This window comes from Gracilinanus agilis, chromosome 3, assembly GCF_016433145.1.
Source record: "Gracilinanus agilis isolate LMUSP501 chromosome 3, AgileGrace, whole genome shotgun sequence".
Classification (NCBI taxonomy): domain Eukaryota; kingdom Metazoa; phylum Chordata; class Mammalia; order Didelphimorphia; family Didelphidae; genus Gracilinanus; species Gracilinanus agilis.
In genome coordinates, this window is record NC_058132.1 from 14,836,177 (window position 1) to 14,856,557 (window position 20,381).

At 33.6% G+C, this 20,381-nt stretch overlaps 2 protein-coding genes across 2 annotated transcripts in view; both read right to left on the minus strand.

Annotated features, from left to right (window-relative positions):
- LOC123240770 (zinc finger protein 91-like) overlaps positions 1 to 20,381 on the minus strand; it is a 730,881-nt gene that overhangs the window by 451,520 nt on the left and 258,980 nt on the right. The gene's annotated exons all lie outside the window — the stretch shown is intronic.
- Positions 18,270 to 19,193, minus strand: LOC123239898 (vomeronasal type-1 receptor 1-like). The gene has a single exon (XM_044667221.1). The coding sequence runs from the start codon at positions 19,191 to 19,193 to the stop codon at positions 18,270 to 18,272; it is 924 nt and encodes a 307-aa protein (XP_044523156.1).

The window sequence follows — 20,381 nt, forward strand, 5'->3', positions numbered from 1 at the left end:
CAATTCCTAACGTTAAGGAGATTTCTCTGCTTTAAATGATTAATGAATAATGACAATAATCAAATAATTGGCTGAGAAGAGAGGCAGGAAAAACTTTCCTGGGCTCCCTGGGAAAGATGCTAAATTAGTTAAAGATGACAAACAGGTGGGGCAAGGTAACTTTCTGTTCTGTGTGCAGCATGTTCCACTAATAATCAAGGTCACATTTCTGGGAGACATATTCTAAGAAGATGCCCTAGAAAGATATTTGAAGTTTGAAGCCCTTGCTTAAAGACTTATGTCCACTCTATTATTGTGTGATAATGAATAAATTTGTTGACCCAGAGTTACCATTAAATGGAAATAATTACACTTGCATAAAGAATAAAACCAAATCAGTTTTAGTTGCAAGACATATATCCAGTTCAGAAACTATATATAGTTTTGGAATTAAATGTAATTTTCATGAATTCTATGTCATTTAAGGCAGTAAAAAAACAAACATCATCATTTCCTCATTCTTCTGCAGTATTGCTAGTGACATTTGATAGTGTTTCACAATAAGAGAATTTTCAAACAAGCTGCTGAGACAAGCTAAAAATAACATTTTTACTTTACCAATTTATTAACTGAGTTTGGGGTGGAAGTGGGATATTCAGAAATACAGATTTCACATGATGAACTCATTTTGATTGGTCGAGTGTTGTTATTCTGACTCACAAAATGTCAGCAGTGTGAGTAGAGTAAATGGAATAGCTATGAAAAATATGTAGCAAAGCAAATTCAGGTAAAAAGAGCAGACACTGAAAATTGTCTTTCTACTTCTCCCTCTGCCTTCTTTTACCAAACCTTCCTTTTCATCCAGCCTGAGAACGCCAATACATGAATCACTATTTTCTCCCAAGTCATCTCCTCTATTAGTCTTTCTTTCTACTTTTCCTCCACTTTGATAATTACTGACCCAATTCAATTAAACATTGCTTCTCTTTTTGAGTTCGTGGCCCTCTAATCATATTTTCAATTGTGTTTGCCTAAGCCTGATCTGTGGGTGATCAGCCATTTCCTTCCCTCCAAAAAATTTACTATTCATTACAGGTAAAGAACACCATGCTGCCATTTGTATGAGTCCTCTACAAATTTAGATTATATAAATATAATTGGGTCTTCGATGCCACTATACCATCTTGTATAAGTTTACTATCCTGACCTCCATGGTGGAGCTTCTAAATTTTTTTAACCTTCTACAAACTTTCTTTGGCTCCCCAATCCAAAGCCACAGAGATGGGAATCTTGCATCGTATTTTACAGAAAAAATTGAAGCCATTAATGTTTTCTCATCTTCATTTTTATAACACTCATCTATTTTCTGTTACTATATCTTCTTTTATCCCCCTCACCCAAAATGGGGAACATTTCCATTGTACTATAATCTCATTCTACCCAATCACTTTCAAAATATTGCCTCTTCTTACAACTTTTCTTGATCATTTACCACCAGACTTTTCTTGTCTACTGGTTCATTTTCTTCTGCCAAAAGATATGTCCATATCTTCCTCATCCTCAAACCCCCCACTCCCACACCCTTTACTATCACTCTATCTGGACTATCAACTTATATTTCTTCAACCCTTTGGGCCTAAACATCATTTTAAAAGTCTGTATATGATAAGTGGCATCATTTTCTATTTTCTCACTTCTTAAATCCTTACAATCTGGTTTCTTTTCTCTTCATTTGACCAAAACTGCTTTTATACAATGCAAATTATATGCAGGCTGTGTTGAAAACAACTTGGTGAGAGAAAGCACAGGAATGAAGAGGTGCCAGGGAAAGCTTCATTAAAAATGTCAGATTTAAGCTGGAATAAAATGAAATCAAAGAGGTCAGTTGGAAGAGTAGAGAATAGAGAGCATTCCAGATATGGGGGACAGCCTGAGAAAATGTCCACTGCTCAGAGAGAGAGTGTCTTGTTTTTGGAACAGTCAAGAAGTGAATATCATTGGATCAAAGAGTACTTTCTGTAGAATAAAGTACAAGAAGACTGGAAAGGTAGAAGGGGATGAGAGGGGGCAGCTGGGTGGCTCAGTGGATTGAGAGCCAGGCCTAGAGACAGGAGGTCCTAGGTTCAAATCCGGCTTCAGACACTTCCCAGCTGGGTGACCCTGGGCAAGTCACTTGACCCCTATTGCCTACCCTTACCAATCTTCCACCTATAAGTCAATACACAGAAGTAAAGGGTTTAAAATTAAAAAAAAAAAGAAGGGGGTGAGATTGTGAAGGGCTTTTTATGCCAAAGCAAGCATTTTATATTTCCTGGGGGCAATAGAAGCCATTATACTTGAGTATGTGGTGACACAATTAGCTTCTTCCCAGCCATTTTGAATCCCCACACAAGCATCAAACTCAGTATCCTTTGACTACTTTAAAGGATTTCTCAATCTGCAAGTTGCATGAATAAAACATGAGTCATTATGTCAAATTTACCTTTTTCTACAGTCTCTGTTTTAATAGTATTTCTTTCAATTAACAAAAAAAATTTAAATACCTTTCCTTTATCTCCCCTCTTAAAAAGAAAAAAGTAATGAAAACACGAGAAGACATGAAAAACACTTTCATATATTGGCCTTGTAGAGAGATACCTACATTATTAATAGATGACAGATAACTGGTAATGACAAAAAAATAGCTGATATTTATATGGTACCAGAAATTTTGCTAAGTTCTTTCCAACTATTAATTATTTTACCCACCCAATGAGCCATCTATGGAAGTTCTATTACTATCTCCATTATGTAGAAAAGTGAGAAAAAAGAGCAAGTATATTGATCTTTTCCTGTGGATTTTGAATCATAGTATGTTGGCCCACCAATTGATTCTCTCACTTCCTAAAAATGAAACTTGAAACAGGATATTCAATGTCTGGTTTAGAGTGATTTGTTCTAAAAGATGAAGGTCTTTTCTTGAAATCTCTGAGTACTGGAGTAATTTCTATCCAAAAGTTCCATAATATTTTGACCAAAGTATGACAAATATGTTTGTCATACTTTGGTCAAAATATTATGGTTCTTATCTCAGGTAAAGTACTGGGAGAAAGGTGGGGACTGTGAATATGTTGGATTTGTTGATGGTGTCTACATAGAAGAAAACTTAGATAGGCAGTGGCCAAGATCAGGAATCCCATTGTGATAATTACATTAAGTCTACACTGTCCATCTTTAGATTTAATCACTAAAGGTGAGAGCACCTCCAATTCTGGGAGGTCCTAACCCAAGTATGCTAGAGTAAGTGACAAATCAGAATTGACTGACTATCCCCAAGGCGGTCTATGAGAAGCGTCTATTGTGTGATTGGACATGCAAATTAGGAGGGATGCACAGGAAGTGATGCATAAGTGACCCCTTTAAAAGGAGAAGGTCCTCAATCAGCTGGAAGCTTCTGGTGAAGAGGGTGGATGGTGAAGGAGATCTTCTAGCTCTCCTGATCTGTGGAGGTGGTGAGTTTAAAGAATGACTGAATCTTCCTGAACTTCTCTTAAGGAACTTCCTTTATATACTCTTAACTTAATATACCTTTGGGCCTTTGGCCCTCTGACTCTTGACTGAGCGTTAATTAGATCTAATTGGTTTAATTAGAGGATCGTAGTAAATTACCTACTGGGTTAGATTCTTATTGCCTTATTTCTCTCTCTCTTCTTAATTGTAAATAAACTTCCATAAACTCAATTTTGACTTGAGATTATTCTTTATTGAGGATTGATAATAGTTCAATCCTCTGGTGACCATCTTTTAATATATTGAATAAAAAAAAACCCTTTTCCCCCTTATACCATGCATAAGACATCATGAAATAAGAAGATTATTATACAGAATGATAAAGTAAATGAGAGAGGAGTTATAAATGGAAAACTATCCCAGATGCCACCACCTTGTGTGATTACTCATGCTCCTTGAGTTGTACATGATCCCATACACAGTGAAATTTATCAACAGGTAAAATCACCAGCAGAAGAGTCAAGAAGAGACAGAATACTTTGAGACTTGGGCTTTGAGTTCAAATCACCTGGTGTTAGTTACTGGGACTGATGACAATGACCTGCAAAACACTCAAAATACAGGTAATGCTGAGGGAAACACTCCTGGACACACTGTGAAGATAACGGATGAATTTTCATCCAAGAGGATCCAGGAAATTTTTCAAGCCCAAATGGAACACTGTCTGAGGAAGACATTTTGAACATAAGAACTTTCAAGTTGGCTAACATCAAGTAGACAAAAATATAGTCTATGGGCCTTAGGGTGTGATTAGTGAGGAAAATGAAGATGTAAAGAAACAGAAGGAAAGAATTCCCTAGAAGCCCAATTCCAATCTGGGGAATGAAGATAATGGCCAATAATAAGTCAATAAACTTTATTTTCTTAATATCTTGGAGAGAAAATGGTAATCACATCCAGAATAGTCTACAGAAAAAAATAAGAAATTAATTGAATTCTTACAGTTTAATTTTATAGAATGGATCTCTATTCTAGGAAAATAAAGAGTAACCTGTATGAGATCACATTCAGATATTACTGATTTGAGATTAACACTGAAAGTTGTTTGGTTTTAATGGATATCACATTGGCTATTGAGAGAGAAAGTTAATTAAATATTAACTAAAAATTAATTAAATTATGAAGTGTGAATTCAGAATTCCACCTTTCCTTCAGGAAGCTTTTCCTATGGATATTATAATTTTCTGCTGGAAGAAGGAACTCACAAGTTCAATAGCATTTAGAATTTGGGGCAGGAATGTTTTCATAAGGTGCTTTTTAAATATTATTGGTCTAATTTTTTTAATTGATGACCTAAAAGTTGACATCATTAATTGAAGGAATGATTTTCAGTCATTTTTCCAATTATATCTGATTCTTTGCTACCTCATTTTGGTTTTTTGGCAAAGATATTGGAGTGATTTTTCATTTTCTTCTGCAACTCATTTTACACTTATAGTATTATGATGTTAAACAATGCTCCTACATAGGTCTGACTTCATATTCATTTAAAGATGTTGACCATGTAATTGGTCTTTTGGCAAAGTCTATCAGTTGTTGGTCTCAAAGTTAGCAAACAACTGAAATACAAGATCCAGCACTTACCAGCTATTGTCAAAGCAATTGAATTCTTTCAGCCAAAAATTTTTGTCTTACAAAAGGGAAGGATAATAGGACTTATTTCACAAGGTTTTTGAGAAGATCACATGTGATAAGAAAAATGTTTTTGAAACCTCATATAATGATAAAAATGCTTCTAATAATTATAATATTGTTGATGTTGATGATCAAAACTTTAGATTAAAAAATAATAAATGAATAATACCTGTTTTGTAGTAGGGGAAACATTCTGTTCCATTGCTGGCAAAACTATGGATGAGAAGATATCTCTTAGACCATAGGAAAAAATAATTTCAGTGGAACAAAATTCCATCCAAAATATATAATTATAAAATCATCACTAAAAATAAAAAAGGGTCCCAAACTTATGCCAATGTATCCATAGTTTCTTCATATTAAGGAAATGCTATAAAACCCATATTTCAACCAGTTAAGCAATTCATTTAAGATTCAAATATAGATGTAAAATAATGTCTGAGTGCTATAAATAAAAGCACGAATATGAAAAACCAAATAGTTAATCAAAGAATCATTTCTCAATTGCCAGTTAAATTTCTGGTAATAGGTAAAGTGGGGGGGGAGAGATATAAATGAAAGAATTTTTACCCTAAATAAGCTTCAGTTTTATTAAACAGGAAATGAAATATTAAAAGTGTGGTAAATGAGAACCATAACAGTGTGCATATTATTTATATTTTTTAGAAAGAAAAATTGGTATAAATATGGGAAATGTCAGTAAATGGAATCAGGAAACCCTGAGAAATTCATAGTTTTAAAATAAACATTACATTATTTTTCTATAGGAATACTTTTAAATTTCAGTGTCTCATCATTATATTGAGGTTGTGACATGATTTTTTTCCATTGCAGAGGTCAAACCATTGACACAGAGCAACAATGAAACTGAAAAAGGGCCAGCGAAGCTTTTTTCACTTAAAATAAATTGCAACATGATGTGGAAGGAAATATATATCTGGAACAAAATAGTTGGAGACTTTATATTGTTATATTATGTTATATTTATAATGTTATGATTTATTATGTTATACTTATAATATGTTAAATGCTAGAAAATAAGTAAATCATACCTGTGTTTGTTGACACAAATATCTGTATAATCTTTTATGAAGTGAGAAAAAATTGTGCTTGTTACAAAGCTTCTGGTTACGAGAGATAAAGAAATATGTTTATTGTATGATTATTTACCTGAGATGGATTTAATAAGACCTAAGATTTACATGGAATTAATTATGTGTTTATAATTATTATCACTGCAATATAGGTGCTATTATTTTATTCTAATTTTATAGCTGGGGAAACTGAGGCAACAAAGAGAACAAGGGACATACCCCAAATTACACAACTGGTAAGTGTTTGAAGTCAAATTTGAACTCAGATCTTCCTAACTCTAATCCTAAGGCTCTATCCACTTTCCCAATATCTATCACACACACACACACACACACAAACACACAAAATATTGTTACTGTTTTTATTCCTTCAGTTGTGTCTGACCTTTATAATCTCATTGTCTTGTGCATGTTGTTTTTTTGGTAAAGGTAAATTTGTTTGCATTTTCTTCTATAGTGTGTCCCTATTTTACAGATGATGAACTGAGGCAAATAGAAGTAACATGAATAATTCAATTTCAGACAACTCCTAAGTGTCTGAAATCTGATTTAAATTCAGATTTTTGTGACATCCAATGCACTAACTGGCTCTTACTGAAATGATTATAGGGGAAGAAAAAAATCACTAGAATATTCTAGCTGTCAATACCTGTCTGGTATTTTTTCACAGATAAATTAGTATGGGCTCAGATTATCCGTATTAAAGGATGAATTAATGCAAAATAAGAGTTGGTAATTTTAACTCTTAAACAATTCCTTTTCCTCTAGACTCAAGCAAATCTTGGGATATTTCATCAGATGTTAAGGTTCAAGGATAACATATTTTTCTCTCTTCCTTACAATCTTTGTTTCCCAAAGACAGCTGAATTTCCAAAGTCTATATGTCTATAGTGGAGTATTTCAACAAATCTTTATAAATAAAATCTTTAAGCAAACCAAGAGTTTCATGATAATTTGAACACTTGTTTCTTTCCTCACATAGTTTCTGAATTTAATGTTTTGAATAATAGTAATTATTTAGCAACATTATCCACACTTTAGGTGGTGGCCTGGATTTCACAAAGAGCCTCTTTTTGGACCCAAATTTTGTTAGACACAAACTAAATCAGTATAAACAGCAATTTTACAAGGATATGCAATATGAAGAAATTTGCCTTAAATTCCAGTTTTTGTCTAGAATCTGGCATTGAGAACTTGACTTAGACTTAGGACACCATAAGATACATTTTTTTCCCATTTCTATGGGCCAGAAAAGGATTAATAAATCTGTGGTTTACTTTTACAGACTTTGTTTCAAACCTGTCTTTCTATAATTAATGATGGTTTTATCTTATTATTGTTTAACTGCAAAACTGCCATGCCAGAAGGTGAATAAATGCTTTCTTAGTTGTTTTAAATATTAATAATAGCTTAAACTTATTAGAATAAAAATATTTATACTTCCCCTGTAATGATTAAAAATGATAAAGGCTGATATTATGAGGAAAACTAATATTTTATTTAGGCCCATGTTAATAGAACAAAATTGACCACACGCCTGTAAAAATCTCAAATTGCCGCCTCAGCCATTACATTCAGTACCTTACCTAATCCTTTTCTACATCCCCCAGAGAGCAGGCCCAGGGCTCAGGTAGCCAAGAGAGAGAGAGGCCACCTCCAATGACCCTAGGAGTCTTATATTGTAAGAGGGAGATTTTAGGTATTTTATAGGTATATATTTGAAGTGTGGCCACCAGGAATCAATAATTCAGATTGATTCCATAATTAAAATAGACCCAAGTCAGGATTGGGTTTAAGGTAGTTTATTTACAATTAGGAAGGTAAAAGATAGGGAAATAGAGAGAGGGAGAGGCTAGTCCAGGCCTGCAGAGGCCTGGACAGAGAGAGAGGGTTAAAAGGCTAATTAAATTAGGCTACAAGCCACAAGACCTTAGCAACCAGAGAGGTAAAGGCCTACTTAAGGTAGAGTTTGGAAGAATGCCAAGGTAGGCCAAGGAAGTCAGCCTAACCTACCCACGTGACAATTCAGAGTGGAAGCAGTCTGAGGTCTCAGCTGAGATGCTTCAGCATCAAGTTCAAAGCGGGAACTCCCAACAGGAAGTAACCAACATACTTGAAGAGATAGTGTCCTTCATCACTTCCTATGTGTCCACCTCTAATTCAAGTGGACAAATGGCAGCCTCTACACTGATTTGGACTGCCCAAAGGGCAGTCCCTTGTTCTTGATTTGTTACTTATTGTCACACGTGGGTAGCTCATCTCCCCTCCCCACTAAGGGAGGTGGGGATGATATCATCTCTATGCCTAGGGTAAGTAGAGTTTTGACTAGGAATGGGCTAGAGCTAATTCTATTTAAACAATATCCTTCTCTTACATCATCACACTTCCTGTCTACCTCCATTTTTTACAAGAGGAATCATGGGAAATGTAGTTTCCAAAGTCCCCAAAATGTCCACAGGAAGTTTGTTATATATCTACATATGTTAAGACTCAAATGAGCCCAAATACCTCTAAATGGAACCCCAGAACTTATTTAAATAACACACACCCCCTTTAAACCCTCTGTTTACTTAATTCAAACAGATTACAAATGTTTTAAACTTTCTTTCCTTCTCTCAATTTTATAGACATAAAACTTTTTCTAAATATTTTAGTCCCTCCTTTGGACTCTGATTAAAGTTCTTTATTAAAACTGTACATCTTTTGTAAGATTTAAATTAAAATTGAATACTTCAAGTATTATATCTATAAAGTTTATTATCTAACAAAATAGAACCACATGACTAAGTTTTCTCTACCTTCTCAGAAAGCCCACTTCACCAAATCTGTGACAGGAAAAAGATCCAGAGAGATGAACCTCCACCCAATTTATATCCTGTCTATATCAGCACATAATAACAGGAAGTGAGTGGGGTTCTGGGAATTGTAGTTTTGCTGGGGATCATGGTTTTTAAGGTAACAGATGTTAATTACACAATCCCTCCTGAGATCCTTTGGAAGACTAGTCTCCTCAATGGATCTTATAATCATAGTCAACTTATAAATTACAATAATTTGGGGATAAAAGGGAAAGAACAAAACTAGTGATTGCTAGACACATTGACAAAAAGCCAGTTGGGGACAGTTCCCTTTGGTATGAGAGTATACATACAAAATAAATGTGTTACAACCCCCCACAGTTCAATTTCACTATAACCCAAAGTTCATTCTGGATCTTTTGTTGCAATGTGAGGTTTCTGCAGGCATCTCCATGGTGCCTTCTCCAAGTAGTTTGCTTTTTGAATTCTGGGAGGTAGCAAGTTTCTTAAATTTTATAAAACTAGAATTTTATGACAATTATACAATCCCCCATTATGAGGGTGTTGACAAACATATGGATCAACTCAGGACACATTAATTTTCACTAAGAAAACAGCTTTATATAAAAAAAAAACAAACAAACCAATAGTATAGCAGCTAATTCAAGAAAACCTTTTGGGTCTAAAACATCACCAAGAATTTAGATCATTCTGGTGGAGGTAGATTAAACTGAAGAATTAAAAATCATCCAGAAGCTACTTAGACTTCATGGGAAATACTCCCTCTTGGGAGTTATCCAGGTGTACCATGTTCCCTAGGAAAATCTTCCCAGTTCCTCTGGTATGAGACTGTAACAATTGTAATAGGCATGTCTTTATATGTCTCATCCATTACATTTTTATTATTAAATACATTTTTATTTTATTTTATTTTGTTATTTTTATTTTATTTATTTATTTTATTATTATTAATGTATTATATACATTACATTTATTATATAAATGCAGAGGTGGGGATTAGTGCTCTAATACTCTACTTCAGCTACTAAATGGATCCTTACCTCTTGTTACAAACAACCCAAAGGTACTTTTATAATGGTATCTTCTCCAGTCCAGTCATATGGGGAGGTACAAATAATGACAATATAACAGTATATATAGCTAATTGTCAAAACATAGTAACATAGTAACTTAAAGTGTAACAGAATTTAACAAATAAAATAAAATCTGAAAATAAGCAATTAGAAAATACAATATATGTGACTGGATACAGGCACTGAATTAAAGAGTTCTTTTTTCCAATTCAGATACAGAGACTTTCATAAAACAATGGAGTCTGAAAAGGCTTAAAAATCCACCTCCGGACTCTTTAAAGTTCCTTCACCTTCCCAGAATCATTATCCATTTAGGTTCCTTTTGTCATACCTCTGGGATCTCGGATAGTGAGGGAGAATTCTGCACTGAACATAGTGTGGAGGAATTCCATATTGGATATATTGTAGAGAATGGGCAGGGCAGAATGGCAAGAGTGTATAGGGAGATGAATCTCTCCTCGACATTGCAAGGAGCACTGTACCCAGGAATAGTAGGAAGAAAAGACATCCTAAAATTGTTTGCTATTTGAGATATGACCAATACTGCTATTTTCACCATAAATGTAAGATTTAAATTAAAGCCGAATACTTCAAGTATTATATTTATTAAGTTTATTATCTCAGAAAATAGAACCACATGAATAAGTTTTTTCTACCTTCTCAAAAAGCTGGCTCCAGCAAAGCTGTGACAGGAAGACAAGAGCCAGAGAGATGGACCTCCACCCAATTTATATCCTGTTTATGATAGTACATAATGACAGGAGGTGAGTGGGGTTCTGGGAATCATAGTTTTGTTGGGGATTGTAGTTTTTAGGGTAACATATTTTAATTATATGCCTTTTTCTTTCATATTCAGACCTTACATTCCTTGTACCTTCACCACTTCATTTTTGCCACTTATTCCAAAGAATCTGTACTCTACTAGATATCTCTTTTTTTTACTCAAAGAATCCAGATTTTAAATAAAATTTATCATTTAAACATGATAACTTAGCATGATACTTTATCCAATTTGCAAGCATTAATTTTTTCCATTGAACAAAATAGTAAACCAAGATAATTTCTTATAATTAAATAAAATTACAGATATATTCAGTTTGTATTCATCACACTGATCTTTATATTCAACCAATGAAATTGCTCTTATACTAAAAGTATAATTTATAATTGAATTTTTAATTCAAATTAACTGATCTTGAATTTACATCTTAAATTTACAGATTATAAAATTTCTCCTTCTAATGTTAACATTTTAAATATATGAAGTAAATTCTTTCCCCTTGACTCCAAACAATCTCAGGGCTTAATTAACTCTTCTTTTTATAAATATGGTAATTCAATTCTAATATTAGAAATTATTAATTTTAATTGAGCAGTTAATTTGAATTTTTTAGCCTTTTACACATTTGTTAATTGCTTGGTGATATCAATACACTTTGCCTTCTCTGTGCTGATAAGGGGACTTGCATGGTATCTTTAGAAAGGATTTATTCATATTTCTGATCAATAGAGAGATTCAACTTAGAAAACTAATTTCAAAGTTAAAAAACATTAGTCAAGTCTCATTTTAATTTATCAAGATGGAAACAATTCATTTCTTTAAAACTTTAAAATCTTTTAAATGTTGCTGTTAATACTATGATTCTTTAAAGATTTGCTCTAAGAATTTCTTCACTTGGATTCACTTAACCTATTATTCACTTAAACCTCATTGAGAAAAGTATGCCTCACAATACTAAACAAGAGACTTATTTGCATTGTTATAACATGAGATATCATTCATTGAAAATCTTTATAAGGCAAGAAATTATACATGTTTCAAAGACTTTATCTTTCACTTAACTTTTTATCATCCTTTCTTAAATCTTCAAAAATACAGACTTAATCCTTTCCATAATGTTTTACATAAATAGTATAAATTCTACCATATGAAGAAACTGTCATTTCTCTTTATGAATCAGACTCATATCCATATTCTTTAATGTTTCCTTTATCAGATTGATGGAGTATATTTAAAGCACAATATAACTATGGTCAAGGTCACAGAAAATTTTTAATTCTTAAAATGATTTTATAATAATATCAAAGAAAATTAACAGAAAACTTAGTACTAGATTACATCATAATAGAAATTTGAATATAGTGCTGACCCAAAAAACATGATCAGAAATCTACAATTTAACCAAAGAATCATCACACTTTTCATAGGCATTGATAAACAAAAACAATTAATAGAGAACTTATAAAACATTATGCAAAATGTTAGATTAAAATTAATATTCAATAAGTCTAAGTATTATAGTTTATAAGATTTATTAATAATCACTTGAAGTAGAGGAAATAGAAAGAACCTGAGTAAAGAGTAGTTTTCCTGACCATGTTAGCGAGAGAAGAGAGTGGAAAGGGCAAGGTTATAGAAACCTTATCTCCAAAAAGTAAGGACATATTGTGAGGATGAAAGTGGGATGCTGGGAATCATAGTTCAAGGGTACAAAATTCCAGTTACACCTAACAAACCTGTGAGGATATAGAATCAAAATTTCACATGTGAAAATTAAATATTAGATCTCAATATCTTTCATGATGCAGGGAAGGTTTTAGTCAATCAAGCTGCAAAATCTCAGAGTACCACAACTTGCTTGAAGGATTTGAAAAAGTCTTATGATTAATTTTCAGGAAGTTCCTCATAAGTTTCAGAGATAATATTAGTTGTATAATTATTATTTTCACAATTAAAGTTAAAAAGGAAACCACAAGGAGTTTTGGAAGCAATGTTTATGTAAAATGATTTAAGGGGGGCAGCTGGGTAGCTCAGTGGATTGAGAGTCAGGCCTAGAGACAGGAGGTCCTAGGTTCAAATCTGGCCTCAGACACTTCCCAGCTGTGTGACCCTGGGCAAGTCACTTGACCCCCATTGCCTAGCCCTTACCACTCTTCTGCCTTGGAGTCAATTGACTCCAAGATAGAAGGTAAGGGTTTTAAAAAATAAAATAAAATAAAATAAAATAATTTAGGTTTGAAACAATATTGAAATAGGAGATTGATTTAAGTCTAAATTTCAAATTAAAATTTTAAACGTTTATTTCTGACAAGGTTTTTTTAAACATGGGATTGATTTTGGCATTTTAAAAAAAAATTCTCCCAAAACTTAATTCACTTTGTTCATGATTCAAACCATCAATGAAATGTTTCACAATGCCAGACTCTTTTAATTATTATAGTTAATACTATGTTGATAGAATTTGTCCTTCACTTAACCTTCCATAATTCACTTACATACCATTATGTGTTTAACATTTAAAATAGGTTCTAGAGTATATCAAGATCATTATAGAAGATGAAATTATGAAAACTTGTACATTAACATAAATGCATATTATATCTGTAACTAAAATATGATAGAAATACAAATTGAAAACACTGAATTATGATTTCATAATCAGAATTGGAAAGTTTTCTAAGTTTAGCACAATTGAGAATGTTATTTTCCATAAAACATATATACTCATTCTAATTTTGAAATAGACATATTTTAGAAAATCCACTTGAGGAATTAAGTATTTCATTGCCAAATGATTCATTTCACATTAATTTTATGTCTGTCCTCTCTTTCTAGTTTCTTTTAGTTGGCCAGCATTGAAAAAGAGGAAAGAAGAAATACAGATGTTGTTTTTTCCAAATTACAAAAATTATTAGCACAAAGTTCTTAATGAATTTCCTTTATCTTATCTAACTTGCTTAACACACACACACACACATACACACACACACACACACACACACACACACACACACACACACACCTCCTGTGAGAACTCTATAGGATAGCCTTATCAGTGTTTAAATACTTTATATCAGAGGGAGAGTCAAATAAAAAATGAATTCTAATAGAATTAAAGCTCATTTACTATTTTAAAATTTCCCTCCCACTTTGCCTTTCAGATGTTTCTTCTCCCTATCAAGCTTCCAGCTGAACCTGTGTAGTGTTAACCTATGTAAAATGTTCTTGATAATTAAATATACAACTCTGAGTAGTTCTCTCAAATGCAAATTCCTTTAGAGATCATGCATAACAATCAATACTCTGGGGTGAGGTGCAAGATGTAATGTGGGTAATTTTGAGGAAAGGTGTTTGGGATAAGGGAATTGAAAAGAGGATGTTGGAGACTTGCTAAGTGGGTAATCTCCGTTACAGGTAGGCTGGGATTAAAGGAGATTCAGGGTATAATAGGACTGAAGTCAGGAGTATAACACAGAAGGGAAACAGAGATCTTCAGGGAGAGAGAAATTAAACTAAACAGACAAGCACAGCAGGCTTACAGACTGGGACTTAGACTCAAACACAGGCTGAGGGAAATAGACTAGACTGAAATTAACAACAGGCTTTAGTTAATTTCACAGGAAGGGACCTGTTTTGAAGTATCACCTTCCTTCAAGATGGATGCCCAGCTTCCCTCTGAGCCCAGAGTATGTTGTCTCTTTCCCTCTTCTTCCCTCTTGATAACTAACAGACAAATTACACTAATAGGGCTGTTGAAACACAAAAGGGTTTATTTTGTTTGAAGGATGTTTGTTAGGAAGGTGGATCAAAGGAAAGCCCTATCAGTTGTCTCAGGAACCTCAGGTGGGGGAAGAGAAGCAAAGATGGAGTCTGAGTAAGGACCTTACCTTAAACTCAGTTTTTACTAGGTGCTATTGCTATCTAAAGGGAATAAATGATGACTGATTAACTACAACTATATATAACTATAACTATAACTATAACTGTCAATTAGGTAACCCTTCACAGATTTAACTCCTCTCTAATTACTCTCCTTATTAACTTCACAAATATATAAGGTAAGGGAGGGAAAAGGCAGGGATGGTAATGGGAAAGGAAGATATAAAGGGTTTATCTAAAATAATAATTTCTTAAGTAAATATATCAAAACTAGGCTAAATTTCAATATTAAAGCTAGATAATCAAAGCAGCTCGGCTGATTCACAACCTCTCTCCACGGAAGATCCAGTCAACTCCCTTTTCTTCAAGATTCCAAACCTGTAACAGCTTTTGGAACTCAGCCAAAGCTAGAAAAAACTATATGACCCCAATTCTGTATACTACAAAACTAAATAAAATGCAAATTTCTTTTTACAAAGGTCTCACTCCCTATTCTGGCAAAACAAGTCCTGGGTAATGCAACCGTTTTCCACCCTTTTCTGAAAGAGATGACAGAAAAAATGACCTATGTTGACTTTTTGGATTCACCAGCCTTCTGCTAGATTTATTAGCATAATGTAGACACACAAGGAAGTACTGTCCTATTGGTTTGCCAGACCCACTGGCTTTTTCAGACAAACTTATTCAACTGGGTATCCCTGTGTGTGAAAACTGTAGAGAAAAGAACAGTAACAACATTATACAGTAACAATACAAAAACTTAATACACCAAGCCCACAAAAGAAAAAAAAAGAAATCATCCTTTAATTCAACTCAGGGTGACTGGGAACTTTATTGAGGAGGAGTCAGAAAACTGACAGTTCCTCCAAAGGAACAGTCCTCAAGTCTACCCTGGTAATTTTCTTTGAGGGACTTCATAATTTCAGAGTTCTTTCCTCAAACCTATCAGGTGCCCTGTCTGTTAGAAATAAAGAAATTCAGAAATTTTTCTGAGTTGAAGATCTATCTTTAATTCTGGGATATTTAGAACCTGAGGTCTCATCACACCCACCTTGTGGCAAACATATATTTTGAATGTTCACAGTTGTTTTCATAAGTTTTTGACAATTAACGCAGATGAATGATTAATACAACTTAATGTTCAAAATCGATTATCCAGCCATACCATTGTTGGATTTGTACCCCAAAGAGATCATAGATAAACAGACTTGTATGAAAATATTTATAGTCATGCTTTTTGTGGTGGCAAAAAACTGGAAAATGAGGGTGTGTCCTTCAATTGGGGAATGGCTGAACAAATTGTGGTATATGCTGGTGATGGAGTACTATTGTACTCAAAGGAATAATAAACTGGAGGAATTCCATTTGAACTGGAAAGACCTCCAGGAATTGATGCAAAGCAAAAGGAGCAGAGCCAGAAGAACACTGTACACAGAGACCAGTACACTGTGGTAAAATAGAATGTAATGGACTTCTGTACCAGCAACAATGCAATGACCCAAGACAATTCTGAGGGACTTATGGTAAAGAATGCTACCCAAATTCAGAGGAAGAACATAGGAGTGGAAACAGAAGAAAAACAACTGCTTGAACACATGGGTTGAGGTGGACATGATTGGGGATGTAGACTTGAAACTACCACACCAATGCAACTATCAACAATTTGGAAATAGGTCTTGATCAATGACACATGTTAAAACCAGTGGAAATATGCATCAGCCATGGGGGGGGGGAGCTCAGGAAGGGGGTGAAGGGGAAAGTAAGAGTATGAATTATGTAACCATGTTAACTTTCCTAAAAAATAATTATTAATAAATGTTAAAAAAAAAAAGAATGTGCTGTGTTTGGATTAGAGAATGATCAGAAATTGAAGATATTGGTGTCATCCACTCCACTCTTGTCCTGTCACTAAATTTCAGTGACTCTGGAAGAGATAATTCTATTGATAATTTTGTGCAACTCTGCCTCATTGAAAGCCAATTCACCCTTAAGTCAATACATCACCCATTATCTACTGTGATACACTGTAATGTTGTGATTTCATTAGTCTACCTATAAAACGAAAAAAGAACAATGATTACTATATGAAGGAAAGTTGTATTTTTTCCATATCCTTTCTTGTGTTTAATATATACTAGATAAATACACTCAAATATGCATATAAGTAAAAATTAATATATGTATACATATATATCTTTCAGGAGCTCTTAATTGGTAATTCATTTTGGGTGAGCCAATTCAGTCCATTTCTAATGATAACAATAAAAATAAAAATAGTAATAATAATGATAATACCCATTTTCCCTTAAAGTAGGAAAACAATTTTAATAATTTTATTTTAGACTCAAAAATAATTTTGTAAGGTAATTATAATAAATTTTATTTATATACCTTTATAGATGGATAAATTGATCCTTATGGATAGGAAAGACAGTTACAATTTTCCTAGATGGATAGAGATCATATTGGATCTCAAGCACTTCTGCCTCTGGGTCTAGTATTTTATTCTCTATACTATATTTCCTTTCAAAATATTTGAAGATTCATAAGTTGTATAAAACCTCAATTGACAGAGAGGTTTAATGAACTTTTCAGCAGATTTTGAATCATCATATGTGAGTTCATAAACTGATTCTTTCACTTCTTATTAATGTGACAGAAAAGGATACTCAGTGTCTGGATAAGAGTGACTTGTTCTAAACAATATACACAGAGACTGATACCCTGTGGTAGAATCGAATGTAATGGACCTCACTACTAGTAGCAATTCAATAATCCAGAACAATTCTGAGGGACTTATGAGAAAGAATGCTCTCTACAATCAGAGGAAGAACTGTAGGAGTAAAAATACAGAAGAAAAACTACTGCTTGAACACATGGGTTGATGGGGATATGATTTAGGATGTATACTCTAAACGACCACCCCAGTACAACTATCAATAATATGGAAATAGGTCTTGATCTAATACATGTAAAACCCAAAGCAATTGCACTTCAGCTATAGGGAGGGTGTGGGGGATGTTTGGGGGAGGGAAAGAACATGAATCATATAACTATGGAAAAATATTCTAAAAAGTAAAAAATATATATTTATATTATATATAACATATATAAATTTTCTTGTATTATCTAGATACTTAAAATAATGCTTAGCTATATTGATTGATGTGAAAATAAAATATTTTATATTTTCCATTAACTTTCATAGATATATTTTGTTTTGATACCACTTAAATTTCTAATAAAATATGTTTTATTAAAAAAAATAAGAGTGACTTGTTCTTAAAGATGAAGGTCTCTCATCTTGGAATCCATGAGTATTGGAGTAATTTCTATCTCTAAGTTCCATAATATTTTGAACTAAGTGTTATAAATCTTCTTTCTATCTGCTTATGAAATAGAGTTTATTTTTCAGTGTGAGAATTGAATAATTGACTGGGATGTGATGGAGAATGAGCAATTAAAGAGAACTTTTATTGCACCATAGGTAATAAAAATATCTGCGGAGTTGGGAATCATAAGACATCAGGACAAAAGGAGTGATAGATGGAAAACATGCTGCTAATAATTGTTCAGTGAGCATGAGAAAGGAATAATATTTACCAAATTGAAAGGCACAAAAGGATATGATGGAATTAATGGAATAGAAGGAGACATATGTGCATACTAATAACAGGCTTGCATGTGTGGCTCTTATCTCAGGGAGATCTCTAGGAGAAAGGTGGAGGCTGTGAATATGTTGGACTTGCTGATGGTGGCTATGCAGAAGAAAAACTAGGTAGGCACTAGCCCCGATCATGAATCCCACGCAAATGATATCTGGAAGAGAGAAGATAATTACATAGAGTAAGGCATTAAATGAGACAGGGGCTGCAACTGAACAATATCCCAGATGCCACCATCTTGTGCTGTTACTCATGAACCTTGAGTTATGCATGATCCCAAGCATAGTGAAATTTATGAACAAGTAGAAGCACCAACAGAAGATACAAGAAGGGATAATGTGCTTTGGGGCTTGGGCTTTGAGTTGAAACCACCTGGAGTTACTGGGACTAATGATGATGACCTGAAAACCACTCAAAATACAAGTAGTGCAGAGGGAAACACTTCTAGACACATTGTGAAGATAATGGATAACTTTGCACCCAAGAGGATCCAGGAAAAATTTCAAGCCCAAAGAGAACATTGTCTGAGGAAGACCTTTAAAGAGAAGGGTTTTCAAGTTGGCTATGGTCAAGTTGACACAAATGGAGTCTATAGGCCTTAGGGTGTGACCAGTGAGGCAAGTGAGGATGTAAAGAAGCAGTAGGAAGGAATTTCCTAGAAGCCCAATTCCAATCTGGATGACGAAGGCAATGGCAAATAAGAAGTCACTAAGTTTCATTTTCTTAATATCTTTGAGAGAACAATGGTAGTCAATTCCTGAAGAACCTATAGAAAAATAAGAGATTTATTGAATTCTTACAAGATGTTATTGTAGAGAATAGGTCTCTATTCTAGGAACATAAGGAGTTACCTGTATGAGATCAAATTCAGAAATCATTGATTTGAGGTTAACATCGAACCCTGTTTGATTTTCATGGATATCCCATTGGTTGTTGGAGAGAGAAAATTAATTAAATAATATGAACTGTGAATTCAGAAGTCTAGCTTATCTTTCCTTTGGAAAGCTTTTCCTTTGGATGTTAAATTTTTTTTTTTTTGCTAGACAAAGAAACTCACAAGTTAAATATCATATGGAATTTTGGACAGGAACATTTGTATAAGGTGTTTAAAAATACAATTGATCATTTTTTCTGAATGATAACTTAAAAGTTGATGTTATCAAAATCAAAGAGGTGATTTTCAGTAATTTTTCAAACATCTGATTTTTTGTGACACCATGTGGGTTTTTTGATAAAGATACTATAATGTTTTGTCATTTTCTTCTGCAGCCCATTTTACACTTGAGGAAACTAAGGCAAATAAGATTAAATGACTTCCTCAGCCAAGTTCTCACAAGTATTAAATGCCTAAACCCAGATTTGAACTCAGGAAAATGTATCACCCTAACTCTGGTCCCAATTGTTTGACCAGTATTCAACTTATAGTGCTATGGTGGTAAAGCCCCTACTTGGGTCTATGACTTCATAATCCTTTTCAGATGCTGAGCTTGATATTGGTCTTTTGGCATCATCAATTGATTGATGGTATCAAAGTCACAACACAACTGAAACACTAGATCCAACATTCATCAGCTATGTGACAATTGTTAAGGCAATTGAATTCATTTAGCCATAGTAATTTTTCCTCTTCCATGTGAAACTATAGAGGGGCAGATATGTCTAAGATCTTCCTGACCTCAGGTCTGGGCTCTATCCATTTCCATAACTCTCTATTACAGATGAGATTAAAAAAAAGATTACTATTGTTTATTCTTTCAGTGGTATCTGACTCTTTGTACCCTCATTTCCTTGTGCATATGGTTTTCTTGGTAAAGGTAAAGTGATTTGCCATTTTCTCTTATAGCGTGCGGCATTGACACAAATTGACTTACTAAGTTTTAGGCATAAGTGTCTGAAATGAGATTTAA

Bases quoted from the DNA above. Each gene is read 5' to 3' on its own strand.
- LOC123239898 (XM_044667221.1), bottom strand. From the start codon at position 19,193: ATGAAACTTAGTGACTTCTTATTTGCCATTGCCTTCGTCATCCAGATT.